The following is an 18,136-nucleotide window of genomic DNA, read 5'->3' as shown; positions in this document are numbered from 1 at the left end:
AGAAATATAGCTACTTTTTCAGTTTTCTATGAATTGAAAAATTAAAATAATTTATGTATATTATTTGAACTTTTTTCATGATTAATTTTAATTTTATAGAAATTAAAAAATTAAAATAACTTTTTACATTATTTTAACCTTTTTTAAAATGTAAGTAATTTTAATTTTATAAAAATTAAAAAGTTATTGCATCTGAAATAGTTAAAAAAATAATAATAATGTCCGCAACATATATTGTAAGTGCAAGGATAATTTTAATTTTTTAAAAAATAAAAATTAATTGAACTCAAACATTATATTTTTAATAATAATAAAAATATAAAAAATAAATTAATTAATGTTACTATGATTGACGTAAAATAGTTATTTATTGGTCAATTAATAAAAATTAGATAAAATATATAATTAAATTTGTAACATTACCACATAATTTGTTTATTTTAATTGAATTTAATGAATCCATCAAATCCAGGTACACTTAATATATTATAAATAACTTACATATGTTTATATCTGATATTTTATAATAATGATAAATTCTTTATCTAATTTAAAATAGTCTTAAAAATTATCAATATTGAATGATTTTATAATGAAATTTTTAAAATTCAAAATTTTTTATTTTAAACAAAACAATTGCAAAAACAGAAATCAAATTGAATTAAAATCAGTTTAACCCAAAGCCCCTGATGAATCAGAATGAAGTTACTCCTATTTAAGTAAAAGGTGGTCACTCCACAGATGGATACCATTCCATTGGCTGATTATTGAAAACAGAATATATCCTCATACACCCATTCAATGAACAAACCTATTGGTAATTATTTCAGTAGCTATCAAAATTTCAACATCCTATGTTACATTAGGAAAAACTCTCCACAAATCAAGTCTTGCCACTGGGCAGAAAATAAAGGTTGTAGACCTTCGGAATACCTAATACAACTACCATATTAAAACAGTTAGAATACAAATTTTTCTTCCTCTGTCTCAACTGAGATTACCCTATCTTTCATCTCCCTGAGAGCACCAGCCGTCGAATCACTTATCCCCAACAGATACTGCAACCGGGACAGCTTTTCCTGTTCTGGGTCATTTTTCATGTAGATGGTAAATAAATCAGCTAGCTCCTCTGGTACCTCCCATGTCAATGGCTCAGAAGGCACAGCTTTGTCGCAAGCTAGCAAATCATTAAGCGTAGAAACCTACAAAAGCAGAACAGCCTCCTCAAATCTTGGCCTCTATGAGTTCAAATAAATTAACCCACTAAGACTTCAATAACTATCATATATATTTGCTTGAAAAATTAAAATATGAAAATATATTTGTATTCGTAGAAGCTGTACCACGCCTTGGTGATTTCTCTGCCTTAGTAGTGCCACAGATTGAACCAGCGAGTTTGATAGTCTATTCTGAGCAAGTTCACGAACAACTTGTTTGGCCTTCTCGGCACTGATGTTAAGATCTGCAGGGATTTTCTCATAGACTTCCTCCTCGTCAAACTCTCCAGTGCCCGATGAGAAAATTTCGTCCACAGTTTTTTTGAACAGGTTTTCTCGCAATCTCTCAGAGATCATGCTGTCCAAATCAACATTTGCTTCCTTCAATTCTCTAATCTGTTTAATATTAAGTCTCCCACGATTGATGGCAGTTTCAAGAGCAGCTGCCATTTTTGTAGTTGTAATGCTCTTTATTACTTTTTGTGCATACTCTGGGGGCAAGCCAACTTGCTTCTGCACCTCGTTCAGCTGCTCAACCCTGGCTTTTGTCAATTGTCCATCGGCTAAAATCACCTCGGCTTGCTGCCTAAAAGCCTGCTCAGCAAGGCTCCTGTGAACTTCTACAATTTCCTTGACAGTCAATCCCAAAATTCCACCAAGTTGATTTAGCAAAACATACTCAGAGTCATCCTTTTTTGTGGTGATTTGAGCACCAAATGGAATTCTGGTCACTTCCCCAGTTAAGCAGTACAGCAAGTATGTCTTGTAAAGGTCAGTTCTATCTCTTTCAGGAAGATCATCTCTTAGATTTATCTCTGTCTGGCCAGGTTTACCCATCTTTGCTGTAAGCTCCTCACTAGGTTTTATTTTCCTGAGTGTCTCAAGGGACTCCCATTCTTCATCATCATCCCACTCCTCATCCTCTTTAATTTTCTCTTCCACCTTAGGCTCTTCTGGTGGAGTATCAGAAGATTCCCCTTTTATATCAGCTACTAATTCAGTCACAACCAATGTATTGAAAGCAATCATTTTCTTCAGTTCTTTTGCAGCCTCCGTGCGGTTATCAGCTGTCCTCGCTCGCTTTATATAGTTTATGAAAATCTTTCGAACCTACATTGTGGATCATTAAATAAAACTTTAAAAAATATATAAAACATATCTCTTATTTGGGACCTATATTTTACTCAAATAATTCATGTTTAGCAATCAAAATATGTTCTTACTGCTTTGCCAGCAATAGACATGGCAGCTTCCCGGGTTAATCGTAAGCCATGAGCAGCCTTCCTTACTGCCTTCTTAACATCAGCATCATAACCATCAACACCTGATGCAATTGCCTCTTTGACCACCTGAAAGACCAAATAGTTAGGTCAGCATTATTCACCTAATTAGCCCACAGGAACCATCACTTTGTAAATTATCTTACAGCATGTGTCTTCGAGCTACCTCAACTATCAGATATGAAAGTAAACTTGCTCTTATTTAAAAAAAAAAAAAATGAAAAGAGGAGGACCAGAAGCCAACCATAAAAGGCAGAGATCTAAGCAAATGGTCAATGCACAAAAGAATTGGCATCAAGGATGCAGATCAAATTTCAAAATAAAAAATTCTGAAAGAACAAGCAATTAAAGAAACAATCCCAACCAGGAACTAGTACATAATCATGTTCTATCAAAGCTTAAGCTTGCCAATAACATCAAAAATATGAAACTTTTGTTGGTTCATTCCCAAAAACAGCATTCTCTTGCCTTTCTGCTTAATGCATTAACAGTTTTATTTTGATAATAGCTCCAGATTTTGGGAACTGCTAATTTGATCAGGCAGGTTTCCATCTAATGGAACAACCTTCTGGTTTCTCCTCAACAGATCAAAAGTGGCAACAAATCCACCATAGTGATGCCTGTTTGATAGTAACTATGAATATTTAAAGTTATATGTCCACCTCTATGATCCCAATCCCATCTATAAACCGAAACTGATAACTCGAGGAAAGGTTTCACAAAATTACTAGAGTTCATATATAACACAAAATCATAAATTAAAAAAAATAAATTACCTTTTCAAACAAACTGCCACAGACATCGGAGTGAGCTGCATCAATAGTTTGCTGACGAATGCAGAGCATGACTCTCAAACGGTTCAAAGCTACAACATCATCCTCACTCAGTTCCCCATCAGCCACACATTGCTGGAGCTTCTGCCGGTAAATTTCTTGAAGAAACAAGAGACATAATTCACTAAATAATACTCAGTTCAACTAAACCTTAATCCCAATTTTTCACTTCTACAATCCACAAGTTAAACTCTAAACCAGCAAAAACTAATTCCAAAAGACATAAGTTTGAACACTAGGTTAATACACCGATGAATTCAAATTATTTGGTACCTTCATGTATCTCAGTTGCCTTCTCTGCATCAAAGTACAATTCTTCACACAGATTTTGCAGGAAGGCAGCTTTACTAGTGGCCAAATCCAAATCACCACTGGAAACAGCCTGTGCAAGTCGTTTACGATATGCTTTTGAGGTAACATCAAGTGTAATTGCTTCTGCCTCCCTTTTGCCTAAACCAAATATATTCCTTAATTGATTCAAGGCAGAAAGCTACAAAAATTTAAAAAAAAAACCAAAAAAAAAGTTACAAAATTATAATACATAAATGTGTAAATACAAAAGAAAACACCAATATAAGCAACAAGCAAAAGCTTCAAACTCATAGAGACATTTAAATAACAATGAACAATATTTTGATCATAGATGAATTGACAATATAAATCCAAGAGAATCTCTCTGTGTGATGTTGATAGAGAAAGGAATTTGTAAGGTAGAAGAGTGTAAGAGAATGAGAGAAATCGGTCAGAAGGTCGGATTAAAAGAGAAAAAAAGAAAATCACCAGAGGAAAGAAATTCTATTAATCGCTGAAAAGATAGAGTAAACAATCTCTCCCAACAGAGAACTGCTTAATAGACATTAATTCTTCTTCTTCCTCCTTCTACCATACTCTATTATTTTTATACACAATTGATGCCCTTCTCACAAGCTTCATGCTTTCTGGTATAACAGAATTTATGCCAGCTCATCTACTGGCATCTTGGGTTTTCTAGAATATACTTTCCACGTGCTTCTTGCCCTTCCTCTAACCTGCTGCTCTTTTCCCATCTCCTTTTGTATAAGCTCATCAATGCCACCCCCATTAGAAGCTACATTGTCCTCAAGGCAGAAGGTGGGAAATTGACCCTGGAAATCAACTGCATCGATCCAAGTTACTTCTTCGATTGAGAGGCCTTGCCATTTAATCAACAGTTGGGGCACCTGGCTGCCATTCTGATCCACAATACGACGACTTAAAATTTCTTCGAAAAGTATAGGTATGGGCTCATCGATAGCCAATTCCGGAGGCAATGTACCCAGACCTGGATGATCTCCAATAACCTCTTCTAATTGTGAGACATGAAAAATTGAGTGGATACAGGCCTTAGGTGGGAGCTGCATTTTGTATGCCACTGCTCCTATGCGTGCAGTGATCAAGAAGGGTCCATAGAAGCGTGGGGACAATTTAGGACTGATGCAATTGTGAACTGAGATTTGCCGATAGGGATGGAGTTTAAGGAAAACTTGATCACATACTTGATATTTAATATCCCTTCATTTCTTGTTAACATACTGAGACATAGAGTTCTGAACTTTTTGAAGGTTATATTTTAACTACCAAAGTATCTCATCTCGATTGGATAGGGTAGTCGAAACCTCCTCAATTCTGGTTTCTCCTGGTAAGTACTGAAGTATGGTCGAGATGCTTGAAAAGGGATTAGCTTAATGGCACTCTGATAGGAGGTGTTGTACCAGTACTAAGCCCAATGAAGCCACCTTAACCAGAACTTAAGTTGCTCAGAAGTGAAGCAATGAAGGTATTGTTCCAAACTATGATTCAAGACCTCCGTTACCATCCGTTTGTGGATAGTATGCGAAACTGATGCATAAAGAAGTGCCTTAAAAAAATTCTTACAAAAAATGACCGATGAAAATCAGGTCCTTATCACTCTTACAATAGAATGAGGAACTCCATCTAAGTGGAAAACTTCTTTGACAAATAGCTCGGCCACCAATTTAGCAATATAAGGATGACACAGTGGAAAAGAATGAGCATACTAAGGCGATCAACCACAACCAATACACAATCAGTCCCCTGATGTTTGAGTAGACCTGTAATAAAGTCTAACGAAATGTCCTCCCAGGCATTTCGTGGAACAGGGAGAGGTTGAAGTAGGTCGTCTGGGAAGAGAGCTTCATATTTGTTCTTCAAACATACAAGACAAGAAGCAACAAAGTCCTTGAACAGTTCTCATCATGCCTTTCCAATAAAAAGTGGTTGCCACACGTCGATAACTTCTGAAGACACCAAAATGACCTCCCATAGGTGTGAAATGAAATTCAACTAAGAATTGGGGAACACATTTGGAATGAATTGGGATCACAAGCCTTCCTTTAAAGAATAACAATTGTTGAATTACAGAATAAGAGGGATGGCTAGTAGAATCCTGCTGGAGATCATCCATGATCACTTTAAGTTTGGGATCCTTTTGGATTGCAGTTACCAACTCATTGAAATCCAGCTAACAAGGATAACTCAGTGCTGTTAATTCAGCTAAAACCTCTTCTCGAGATAAGGAGTCAACACCTTGATTTGATCGGCCCAGCTTATCTTCCACCACATAACGATATCCCAACAATTTGGAAACCCACACTTACTGAGCTAGAGTGAGAATCGACTGCTCCAAAAGGTGTCGGAGGCCTCGTTGATTCGTTCGAACCACGAATAGTCAGCCCAACAAATAAGGGCGCCAGTGCTGAATTGCTAAAGCCACTGCCATTAATTCTTTTTCATAAGTTGAGTTGTTGATTGATTTAGGGGAGAGCCTTGCTAAAGTAAGCAATTGGCCTGCCCTATTGTGTCAAAATGGCTCCAATGCCAGACTTGGATGTATCACACTCTAATTCAAATTGTTGAGAAAAGAGAAAAGTCAGGCATGGTAAGAACAGAGGGTTAGTGGAATTTCTGCTGAGCTGCTTTGGAGGTGAGTTGCGTTAAAGGATAGGCTATGTACCATAATCACGAATAAACCGCCTACAATAGCCTGTGAGACCAAGAAATCCCAAACACCCTTAATAGATTTGGAAATTGGCCAACGCATCACAACCGATATTTTACTAAGATCTATAGCTACGCCATTGAAAGAAATGATATGTCCCAAGTACTCCAAAGAACTCTTCCCCAAAGCACACTTCTTATAATTTGTCGAAAACTTATGATCATGGAGTGTTTGCAAAAGTAACTGTAAGTGATGAAGATGTACCTTCCATGTTTGGGAGTAGATGAGAATATCATAAAAACAAAAAAACAGAACAAACCGACATAAATATATTCAAAAAATATTATTCATGGTAACATGGAAGGTGGCCTGAGCATTGGTAAGACCAAACGGCATTACAACAAATTCATAGTGTCCAAGTGTACGAAAAGCTATTTTCAGAATATCTGCCTTTGATCCGTATTTAATAATGACCAAAATGGAAATCAATCTTAGAGAAGTAAGCGGCACCATGGAGCTCATCATGGAGTTCCTGAATAACAGGAATGGCATACAGGTATAGTATGGTCACTTTATTGAGTTGACAGAACCGCCAACTACCATCCTTCCTACGTACCAACAAAACAGGGCTACAGAAGAGGCTGAAACTTGCCCTAATAATACCTGCAGCAAGCATTTCAAATACCATCTTCTCTATTTGATTCTTCTGGTCATGACTGCAGCAACACAGTCAGATAGAAATAGAAGTTACCCCTTAGGGAATGTGATGATCAGAGTGCCAAGTAGGGGAAAGGCCAACCGCATCAGAGAATAATGTTGGAAATTGGTTGATTAGAGCATATAACTGTTGAAATTGGAGGTCCGAGGGAGGAAGGTCCATTGAGAGAGGTTGCGTCCGAAACAAAACAATTCCAGAGTAGCCAAGCATAATCAATGTCTGGAGTGTAGAGGTACATAAACTCCATTATGGACTAAAGAGGATGGACTATGGACTAAAGAGGAGTTGCCCTGTAAGGTTACATAAACTCCATTATGACGGAACCACGTGGTGAGCCATCACCAATTGACCTTAACATCTCCCAGTGTTTCTAGCCAAGAAATTCCCAAAATTACATTGACACCGCCCAAGGAAAATACATAACAATCTAGCGCAATAGATAAAGAACCCAATTTGATTGGCAACGCCGGACAATAACCCAAAGAAGTGAGGCATCACCCATCCCCCAATTTGACATTGAAAGGAAAAGTGGACTGAACCGATAAGGAGCGCTTCTGCACCAAGGTTTCAAAAACAAAACAGTAGCTAGCACCACTATCAATCATGAGGATGATTTGTGTATCGACTATCTGGCCATGCATCTTCATTGTTTGTAGGTGAGAAATGCCACCCAATGAAGAGAGAGAGAGAGAGAGATCCAATTGAGCGAAGTGAGACTCAATGATCTCGAGAGAAGTAGCAGGTGGTAGCTCCGAAATGGAATCCAATATTGTGGCATCCATTTGGGATTTGGGTCTCATCATCAATGCAATCACCATGCGCAAGGATTTATTTAGGCATTGGTGTAAGGGAGAGTATGGTTGTTTACAATAAGAATATAATCCACTAGAACTGAGATTGTTGTATTCTTGGTTGGAGAGAAATTTGGTATTTCTAGGTTTAGCATGTTCAAGAGGAGAATTCGATTTGCTAAAACCGGTGGAAGAAGAAAGAAGAGGACGGGTGGTAGAAGATGTGTATTCATCAGGTGGCTTGGGTTGGATTGGTAATAGGCCGGAAGGAGTGGGGTGAGAAGTGGGTGGTGAAGAAAAGGTGGGTCAATACCCAAGCCCATTTTGTGAAAGCGGATGAGAACGTGAGGAGGGTTTATGTCTGTTCGGAAATGTCACCTGTAATTCTCGTTCCACTCCTCGAGGTAAAACCATTGTTCTAGAGAGATACTGTGCAACTGAACAAGAATCTATTCCCGTAAACCATTGAGGAAGAAAGCCAATGAATGGGATCAGGGAGGCTAGAAACCTGAGCAGCCCGCGTCACAAACTCATCAATATAAGAATCGATTAAATCAGTTTGTTTCAAAAGGGCTCATCATCAAATTAGCACTGTAATGATTCACGAGAAGTATTCCCAAGTAAGGTGTGGCTGGCGATGGCAAAGCCAACGGAGAGCAATTGCTCAGCCCTACAAGCCACCCAATGGAATTAGTACCATTGAAACTGGGTTATCTCCAAGGTCCTTGAAAAAGGAGGAACAGTGATACAAATAGAGGCCCAAAGACTGATTTTATTGGGGGCCTTAAAACAAGAAATTACAAGGTTTACTCTAGAAGGAAAAAGAAACCGATGGAGCTCCTAGCAGGTAATCCCAGTGAAGAAGGAGAGCAAGACACTTGGAAAAAGTTTGTTACAGCAGGAGATTCCATTCCCACTTTTAAGGAAGAGAGGGAGGAGAATGAGGGGATCTTTTTCGGAATATCTGATTTTGTCTCGTGACTGAGAGGGGCAGGGCTCAAGTGAGTCACTGCACGGGATACTACGGGATACTGATCCTAGTGCCTGATTTTAGTCTGGTTATTTTTCTTTGTATTCCTCATTGTATTACCCTGTTTCTGTTGAGCATTTTGTCTTTTAGAGTTGGGTTTTGAGTGGTGAAATATACAAATAACTCTTCTATTTCTCTTCTTCACTCGGAGAAGAGGATGGAACAGGTAGAGGGGAGTGTGGAACTGTTACAAAAAGCGGTGACGGCGATTAAGCTGGGTCAAGATCAAAGCTAAGCAGAGCTAGAGCAAAGGTTCAGCAGATTGGAAAGCATGATAGCTTCTCTCATAAAGGGAAAAGGGACCGCTGAAGTAGGGGATTCCTCGGTGCAAACTCCAGAGCAACAGTTTCGGCTGAATACTTCAGCCAATAAGGCCATATCTCGGCCTCTATTGCTGGAAGATGCATTCTCAGTGGCGAAGGTGGAAATGCCAGATTTCGATGGGACGGATCCTGTTGGTTGGGTAGCACGATCAGAACAATTTTTCGAGATCCAGAACATTGTGGAAGAAACCAAGGTTCCTCTGGCCTTGGTCAGTATGGAGGGTGCTCTGTTACACTGGCTGCGGGGGTTGCGGCAGAGAAATCCATTACTCACATGGGAACAACTTAGGGAAGAGTTGATGCAGAGGTATAGTGAAGATCTCTCAGAAAACCCTTATAAGCATTTGGTACCTCTCAAGCAGGTTGGTACTGAGGCAGAATACGTGGATGACTTTGTGGCTCGAGCATCCCTGGTTCCGAATGTAACGGATAAGCAATGCTTGGGATTTTTCTTGAATGGATTGAGGGAGAACATACGGCTACGGTCGCATGAGACCACCGACCTGTATAAAACGATGAAGTTGGCCAAAGAGATTGAACAGCAGCGTTCATCATCGTGCAAGGGGAAAAGCATCACGTGGGGAGCTAATGTGATGAGGCAGAAGGGTTTTAGCCATGGTTTGGGCCAGGGCACTATGGGTCCTCAGTTCTTAAAAGGCTCGGGTGGGCCACAAAACAAACAGAAGTGGGATGGGCTACCTTCTAAGCCCCCAGATAATACGGCCTGTTTAGGGAACAAAACCCTATCCCAGCCTTTTGGTGGAACCAAGGCACCGAACACTCCTGTCAAGTCCAGATGTTCCCAACAGTACTCTCATCAGGAGTACCAAGAGATGAGAGCGAAAGAATTGTGTTTCAAATGCCGACAGTCATACTCTCCTTTGCATGAGTGTCCAGGCAAAACATTAAGGGCTATCATTGCCACGGAAGAAGAGTCATTCACGGAGGAGAGCGAGATAACCGAAGTGGATAAACAAGAAGAGTGATGCTGGCAGAAATTGATGAAGCCCATTTCTGTAATATGGAGTTACCAATGTATTCGGTGGGTGGAATCCAAAGGCCGAAAAAGATGAAGTTCAAGGGCTCGATAGGGGCACGAGAGGTGGTGATACTCGTGGACAGTGGAGGGACGCACAATTTCGTTTCAACGAAATTAGCGAAGCAAATGGACTTTTCTATTACAGAGACTCATGTTTTCAAGGTGAAGCTAGGCGATGGGTGTCGTGTTCCTTCGTCAGGACTAGCAGGTAGAGCTAAAACTCTCATATTATAAAATTGTAGCAGATTATTATCAATTTCCCCTGGGAGGTGTAGATGTAATTCTTGGAGTTGCATGGTTGGAGACTTTAGGGGATATCCAAGCCAATTGGAAGAAATTGACGATGAAATTTCAGTCGGGAAGTCAAGAAGTTTGTTTGCAAGGAGATAATTCTCTGGTACGGACACCGGCCTCACTCAGATCAATCAAGAAAACTAGCAATGTGGATTTTGCAGCAATTCTGTGGCCTACAGACATTCAATTATCCATGGGAAATATAGGAAGTCATCTTATGGAATCCCAGAAGAAGGAATTACATAAAGTCTTTGGCAGCTTTGGCAAGGTTTTCGAAGAAATACAAGAGTTACCACCAGAACGACAGTCGGATCATTACAAAAGTAGAGAAGGGGTGCACCAAGTATGAGAATTTCTCTCTTATACAGAGAAATTGTATCACAAGGGTCGGTTAGAGATACCAGCCAAATCTCCTTGGATTAGTTTCATTCTTCTAATCAAGGAGGTCACTCTGGGGCCTATCGGACATACCGACGGGTGGCATCAAATTTCTATTGGAAGGGAATGATGGCAACGATACAAAAATTCGTAGCTGCCTGTTTGGTTTGTCAAACCCACAAATATGAAGCACAGAGCCCAGCAGGGTTGATACAACAACTTCCAATACCAGGAAATATTTGGGAAGACATATCAATTGATTTCATCGCAGGACTGTCGCGTTCACATGGGTTTGACTGTATACTAGTAGTGGTGGATCGTTTATCTAAGTTTGGCCATTTTCTTTCTCTTCGACATCCTTTCACTGCGAGGGGAGTAGCAGAATTATTCGTCAGGGAAATAGTTAGATTACATGGAATTCCAAGGTCAATCATCAGTGACAGGGACCCTGAGCAATTTTGATTTTCCGACTACAGGGAACTAAATTGAAGTTTAGTACGGCCTATCATCCTCAAACGGACGGCCAGACGGAGGTATTGAATAGATGTTTAGAAACATACCTGAGATGTTTTTCGTCAGAACAGCTGCTCGAAATGGGTGTGCTGGGCAGAGTATTAGTACAATACCAATTTCCAAGCTGCAATTGGTAAAACACCTTTTGAGGTAGTATATGGGAGGCCTACACCTAGCTTACAACATTACCTTTCAGGGGAGACAAGATTTGAAGCAGTCTCCGAGATGAAATATTGAGATAGTTGAAATATAACCTGCATAGAGCTCAACAAGTGATGCAGAGGAATGCCAATAAGCATCAGCGTGACATAGAATTTGTTGTGGGGGATCATGTTTTCCTTAAGCTAAGGCCTCACCGTCAGCAAACCGTAACTCCCAGCTAATTCAAAGATACACCCCGTTTTTCATGTGTCTCAACTAAAGAGTGATAGAAAGTCATTCTGTGACAGGGGAAATACCACCGCAATTGGATGTTACTAAAGATGACATGGTGGAACCAGAACAAATCTGCCAATATAGAAAGATAGGAAAGGATGCTCAGCAAATCCCTCAAGTCTTAGTGAAGTGGAGAGGGAAAGGAGTGGAAGAGGTGACTTGGATGGACTTGGCAGACTTCAAGGGTCAATTCCCATACTTCAGCCTTTAAGGACAAGGCTGTTTCTCAAGGAGGGAGTATTGATACAAATAGAGGCCCGATTGATTTTATTAGGGGCCTTAAACCAAGAAATTACAAGGTTTACTCTAGAAGGAAAAAGCAACTGATGGAGCTCCTAGCAGGTAATCCCGTTGAAGGAGATCAAGACACTTGGCAAAAGTTTGTTACAGCAAGAGATTTCATTCCCACTTTTAAGGAAGAGAGGGTTTTGGAATATCTGATTTTTGTCTTGAGAAGCATTTTTCTTGCTGACTGAGAGGGGCAGGGCTCAGGTGAGTCGCTGCACGGAATACTGATCCTAGTGGCTGATTTTAGTATGGTTATTTTTCTTTGTGTTCCTCATTGTATTACCCTGTTTCTGTTGAGTGTTTTGTCTTTCAGAGTTGGGTTTTGAGTGGTGAAATATACAAATAACTCTTTTGTTTCTCTTCTTCACTCATTTACTCCTATCATTTTGAGGAGATAAAAGAGTGAGGGAGGTGAGGGTATTTGGTTGGGAAGGGGTAAGAATATTTGGAATAAGTGAAGTGGACACTTCTCCTTCATCAGCCACAGATTTGCCACAGGTATTAAGGACTCAATGGAGGACAATTTGGACCGAACAAATTCATTATCGATTTTGAGTTTGGAAAAGCCATCTTCTAGCAAGGACAAATCCTCTCTACCAACTCAAGTCTAGTTTCCATTCTAGTTTCGGGTATTCGACCGGCAAGTCGAACCAACTGATAGAGAAAGGAATTTGTAAAATAGAAGAGTGTAAGAAAATGAGAGTCAAAAGGTCGATAGGTCAGATTAAAAGAGAAAAAAAGAGAAATCACTAGAGGGAAGAAATTCTATTAATGGCTAAAAAGACACAAAGAGTAAACAATCTCTCCCAGTTGAGAACTGCTTAATAGACAGTAATTCTTCTTCCTCCTATCATACTCTATTATTTTTATACACATAATTGATGCCCTCCTCACATGCTTCATGCTTTTTGGTATAACAGAATTTATACTTTCCACATGCTTCTTGCCCTTCCTCTAACCTGTTGCTCTTTTCCCGTCTCCTTCTGTATATGCTCATCAGATGTATGTCAAAGATAGCTTTTATACCATGATTTGGGGTTAAACAGAAACTAGAGATATGACAGATCTACCTTAATCCCGAAGATAGGAACAAGAATTCCATCCTTGATCCTAAAATCCTCCTTTGGCCTACAATAGGAATGGCAATGTTGCAAGCAAGTTTTAGCATTCCCATCAAGCACTATCTTTTTGAGTTGGAAAAGAACTAGAAGTTTTATATAACTTCCCTTTCCCCTTGCCCAACATCACTCTAATAGAATGCCCAAACTACATGCTTGCATAGAACCATCCAACCCACAAAAACAGCAATACATTAGGCATCCTTATTGTCTTTATTTTGACCAAGGAACAATTCTTGTTACCTAAATTTCCCCAAGTCTAGATGAGAAAAATTACCCTCTTCAAGGTTAGGCCTATTCAAAAACCTTCTTTCAAATACCTCACTAACTTAATCATCAAACTATGTAATCAATTCCAAAATAAGAATCCCCAAAATGTAAAAATACCCTTTTCATCGATTTTCACACATTAATTAACTTTTAGCAATCTTATTTACCATTTGCAATATTATTGGAAAAGTTTCAACATGAATTTTTAAATTGTTTATAAATGAACAAATACAAGCACTGGTGAGCTCAACTGAATCATGTTCAACAACAGGCTTATGTTAGATGATCGACTTCAAACTATCCAAACTTGGCCTTTCCATAATACATTCAGCATACTATTGTTTTTATGTTAATAGTGTGTTATGTGCTTTTCACAATGATACATTGCATGAACAAAATTAATTACAAAACAAGTTTTTTTTTTTCAATTTCACATGAAAAAGAAAATTGAAATTTTCTATCACATTGAAAATGAGTAATATTAAAACAGTGTTGCTTTAAATGAGTGATATAAAAGCGGTGTTGCCCTACTTTACATATGGGTGAAGCCACTCTCTTTGTATGGGTTTCATAATGTTGAAAATATATCAGAAATTATATTATAATAGTTACAATTTTGAGTATAGTTTAAGTTCAATCAAACTATCAAATTCAGCTTGGGTGGGCTTAATAATTTTTACTTCATCACTTGGACAGTAAAGTTTGAGCTCATATGATCCTAAGCTTGCTAAAAATCAAACAAATAAAGTTCATTCACCTTAATAGCCAACTCAGCTCAGCTCATCTACAACTTCTCATTTTATTTTTCCTTTCATCAAGGCTGTGCCCATGTGCTTAATTTAGGTTCATAAATTTTTACAATCAATAAGTTTTAAGTCTTGCAAGAACAAGAGGTCACATATATGCAAGAAGAAAGAAAAAGTAAAACAGCATAGAAGGCGCAGGCTGTGATTTGTTACCTTATTTTCTTCCATGCGACTGCTTGATAAAGCATCTGTAATATAAGCTCTATAGAGAAGCTTCAAGTCATCCATCTTTCTCTCATTATCATACTCACCACCTAGATCACAAAGTTTCATTGGTGCCAGTTTGCGGATTAGAGATGTCCCATATTCATTCATGTAAGGAAATCAAAAGCTCCATCACATCCTTACCTACTAGAGAAACTGGACCAACCCCTCGGGCAAGGGAAGCTGCCTCAGGATGATTCTTCAATGAAATAAGCTTATTATTGAATGCCAATATCTTATCGAGCTCTTCCACGACTTGCACAACACCCCTCCTATACAAACCTAAATTACTTAGACGTTGCAAATCTAACATATATCACAATAATAAATGATTCTGCTAATGATACTTTGAAAAATAAGGAATACAGATTCTTCAAAAATAAAGTACTAGAATTTTTTACAAAGAGCTGCATTTAAGCAGAGTGATAATAATCATACACAGCTCTTGTCCTAGACTTTAAAACATCCAATGCCGCTGATATATTTTCCTCAAACAGTTTTCTTGTCTGCTGCCTAAACAAATCCTCAGCGAGCTGTACAAAACACAACATACCATGTAAAGTGCCAACCATGAACCAGTAAAAAAAATGTGAAGAAGTTACCTCATCAGAAAGTTTATATTGAAGTTGTGCTCGCCTGAGGGTAACAAGCTCCTCCACATCAACATCTATTTGGAAGGAAAAGGGAATTTATTAGAACATTGTTTGAGTGGAAGTATTGGTGTCAAAAGCAATAGGAGCTTTTCAACCCATGTGTCGAAATTATTAGCAAAATATCACTAAAATTTCCTGCTTTTTGAGAAAGAAAAATTATAAATCAACTGCCACTATTCCAACCCTAAGAATTTTGGCCAAACTTGTTTAGAAATCAACAACAATAGTCTGTTATAGTTGAAAAAAGTCCACAACTTCACAACAAAGCAAGAAAACAAATGCACAATCAATCGATTGGTAATTGTTGACAAAGGGAAGCACTTTTAGATTGTGGAATGTGGATAAATATGTGACACCCATCATATAGATAAAAATTCAGCTGCTGTTGGCACCCAACCAGGCCATAGCACTTGGATCACCCAACATGGTAGAACAATCATATTAAAGACCTTAAAAGAACATTGCATCTACCTCTGGTAACTGACTTTAGCTTTGAAGTATATAACCTTTGGGCATTATCACGAATAGCAATCTCAACCTGCGCGAATCAGAAAAGTGAGGCCAATAAAATTCTTACAACCCAAAAGACAAATAATTATGAGAAACTCTCAAGACTGAGAGCCACACTAACAAGAGAACATGTGAAATTAGGTGCATGCCAACATTTCAGAGTCAGCCATATCATAATATAGATTATCTATGCTAAGACATCACATTAAAGGTCAATTATAAATCATGACATGGACTGAAAAAAGATAAAACTATATGAATAAATACCTGGGAATCAGTAACCTTGAAAACACGTTTCCAAGGTAAAAGAAATGATGATGCTTCTCCAAAAACTAGAGTCGACACATAGATCAGCTTCTGAAATGCCTGCACTAGAGAATCAGCACCAACGATCAAGCTCCACATCTCCATTCAAACCCCCATACACAAACATCTCCATCTTTAGTGCTAATACATGCAGAAGGGAAATTACAAGAAGCATACCCGACGCTGCTCTACATCGCCATCACGATCTCCGGTCTCAAGCCTTTGCCTGAAAATCCGTCGACCAATCTACAACCAAAAAAAGAGAACATTTTCGAAAAAAAAAAAAAAAGACATGCATTCACCATATTCAACCATAAGGATAATAATTTCCTTCACATGCATGAGGACTATTTACGTAGCAATACCTCCACATGCATGTTAGCAGCATCAGGATCATCAATGCCCAATGCACTTTTGAAGTTGGTTATTATTTCAACTTCATCCCCTCTAAGATCTTCACTTCCCGGAGGAAGAACAGATGACACAAACCTATACAGAAACCGATGATGAAAATTTAAAAAAATAAAAAAAAAAAAAGTCCTTGAGAAATCTGTTTGCAATAGAATTATCAAAATCGAAATTACTAAAGGGACCATTTCTTAAATACTGCACTTGGTAGGTGTTTATTGACTTCCGAATCAAAACAAAAATTCACATCCTCCTCTTGCTCAAATGCACACCTTTACAGATGGAACCAATATTAATTTGAGCTCCACAATTAACATTGGTAACTTCAACTCACCTACAGTACAGATCACAAAGTTCTGCGTTGAACGCCTCGTTCTGCTTGCTCACACCATATCTGATATAAAAAAGTTGAAAAAGGAATTTCATAACTAAAAAAGTATATTAAAAGCATCATTAGCAGTTTGCAACTAAGTGAATGAAAACTGAGGACTACATCAAAATTGCAAATCAGATGCGCATAAAACCAGAAGGAAGCACAAGCCAAACTGCTAATGCATACAAATCATACAAATTGTTTTGTACAACAACTCAACGTACTCCAAAAAAAAAAAAAACAACAAATGCACCACAACAATTGAACAATTTCAGAAAAAACCAACAACTGAACTGACTTTTTGGCAATCTGTTCAATATCCTCCTTCTTAACGGCTTTGGGATCATCGCACCCAACCACATAGTTATGTAAATCAGCAGCGGCAACGTCAGGTATGCACGAATTCATAGCATAGACCACAGCGCCACCGGCAGCCCCCATAGCAGCGGCACCACCCAAAGCCAAATTCTGAGTCTTACCAAACCTAGACCCCAACCCATAACCAGAAGCCACAGCTCCAGCAAGAATAATCACGGAGCTAGCTATTCTCACCGGTGGCGAGAGATTAGCCACCAAAGGCTGTACCCCAGTAAGCTCTCGCTTGCCTCCAAAAACATCAGAAATGGCTGATGCTGATGACGAAGAAGACGTCGACACAGAATCGGAGGAGGTATCAGCAGGCTTATCGGAGGAGTTACGAGGAATGGAGACCCTGAAACGACGTCGTTTAGGGAGGGAGATAGAGGAAGGACAGGAGAGATTGAGAGGGGATGAGGTGAGGAAAGGGGAGAGGAAAGCCGGAGTAGAGGAAGAAGGGGAGGAGAGGAGAGAGGGATTCATGGCTCTTCCTCTGGAAGAATGGAGATTTGGTAACGGCGTTGGGTTTTGTGGCGCTGTAGGGTTTAAAGAAAAAGAAGAAGAAGAAGAAGAGGAAAAGAAGATAGAGCGAAAAAGGGTTATAGATAACAGAATAGAACAACGCCAAACTTCGGGACGACATGAAAAAATGGAGTTTTCTTAATTGGGTTTTTTACCACTGCCCATCTTTCGCAAAAGATTGAAAATGGGTAAATTTGACCGAAATCAAATAGCATTTTTACCCCTAAACTCTTGGGCTGATGTCTAAATTTACTCCAAATAAGTTTTCAACTTAATTAAATAAACAAATGTCTTTGCATCTTAACATTCAAAATGGGGATTTTCAAGATGTTTCTTTGGCCTCCCAACTCAGTTTCAAAGATTAAAATGCCAAACTCCTTGATTATATCCGAGAATGAGAATAAGTGTGTGAGTTGGAAGGAGAAACTATTTTCTAAGGGGAGAAAAGAGATTCTTATTAAAGTTGTTCTTACTGTGATGGCAATGTCCTGTT

At 38.7% G+C, this 18,136-nt stretch overlaps 1 protein-coding gene across 1 annotated transcript; it reads right to left on the bottom strand.

The window, feature by feature from the left end:
• Positions 1 to 714: 714 nt before the first annotated feature.
• LOC110605832 (protein TIC110, chloroplastic) lies at positions 715 to 17,758 on the bottom strand. The gene is made up of 15 exons (XM_021744486.2): positions 17,063 to 17,758; positions 16,726 to 16,785; positions 16,349 to 16,472; positions 16,161 to 16,229; positions 15,945 to 16,043; positions 15,639 to 15,705; positions 15,117 to 15,181; positions 14,953 to 15,047; positions 14,659 to 14,786; positions 14,464 to 14,564; positions 3,604 to 3,820; positions 3,274 to 3,428; positions 2,441 to 2,566; positions 1,344 to 2,327; positions 715 to 1,202 (listed from the first exon to the last, which is right to left on the bottom strand). Exons 1-15 carry the CDS (start codon positions 17,602 to 17,604, stop codon positions 960 to 962), a joined length of 3,075 nt encoding a protein of 1,024 aa, XP_021600178.1. The 5' UTR covers positions 17,605 to 17,758; the 3' UTR covers positions 715 to 959.
• Between the last annotated feature and the right edge of the window lie 378 nt (positions 17,759 to 18,136).

Source organism: Manihot esculenta, chromosome 18, assembly GCF_001659605.2.
Source record: "Manihot esculenta cultivar AM560-2 chromosome 18, M.esculenta_v8, whole genome shotgun sequence".
Lineage (NCBI taxonomy): Eukaryota > Viridiplantae > Streptophyta > Magnoliopsida > Malpighiales > Euphorbiaceae > Manihot > Manihot esculenta.
The sequence above is the reverse complement of the archived record's forward strand: the minus strand, read 5'-3'. Positions and strand labels throughout refer to the sequence as shown.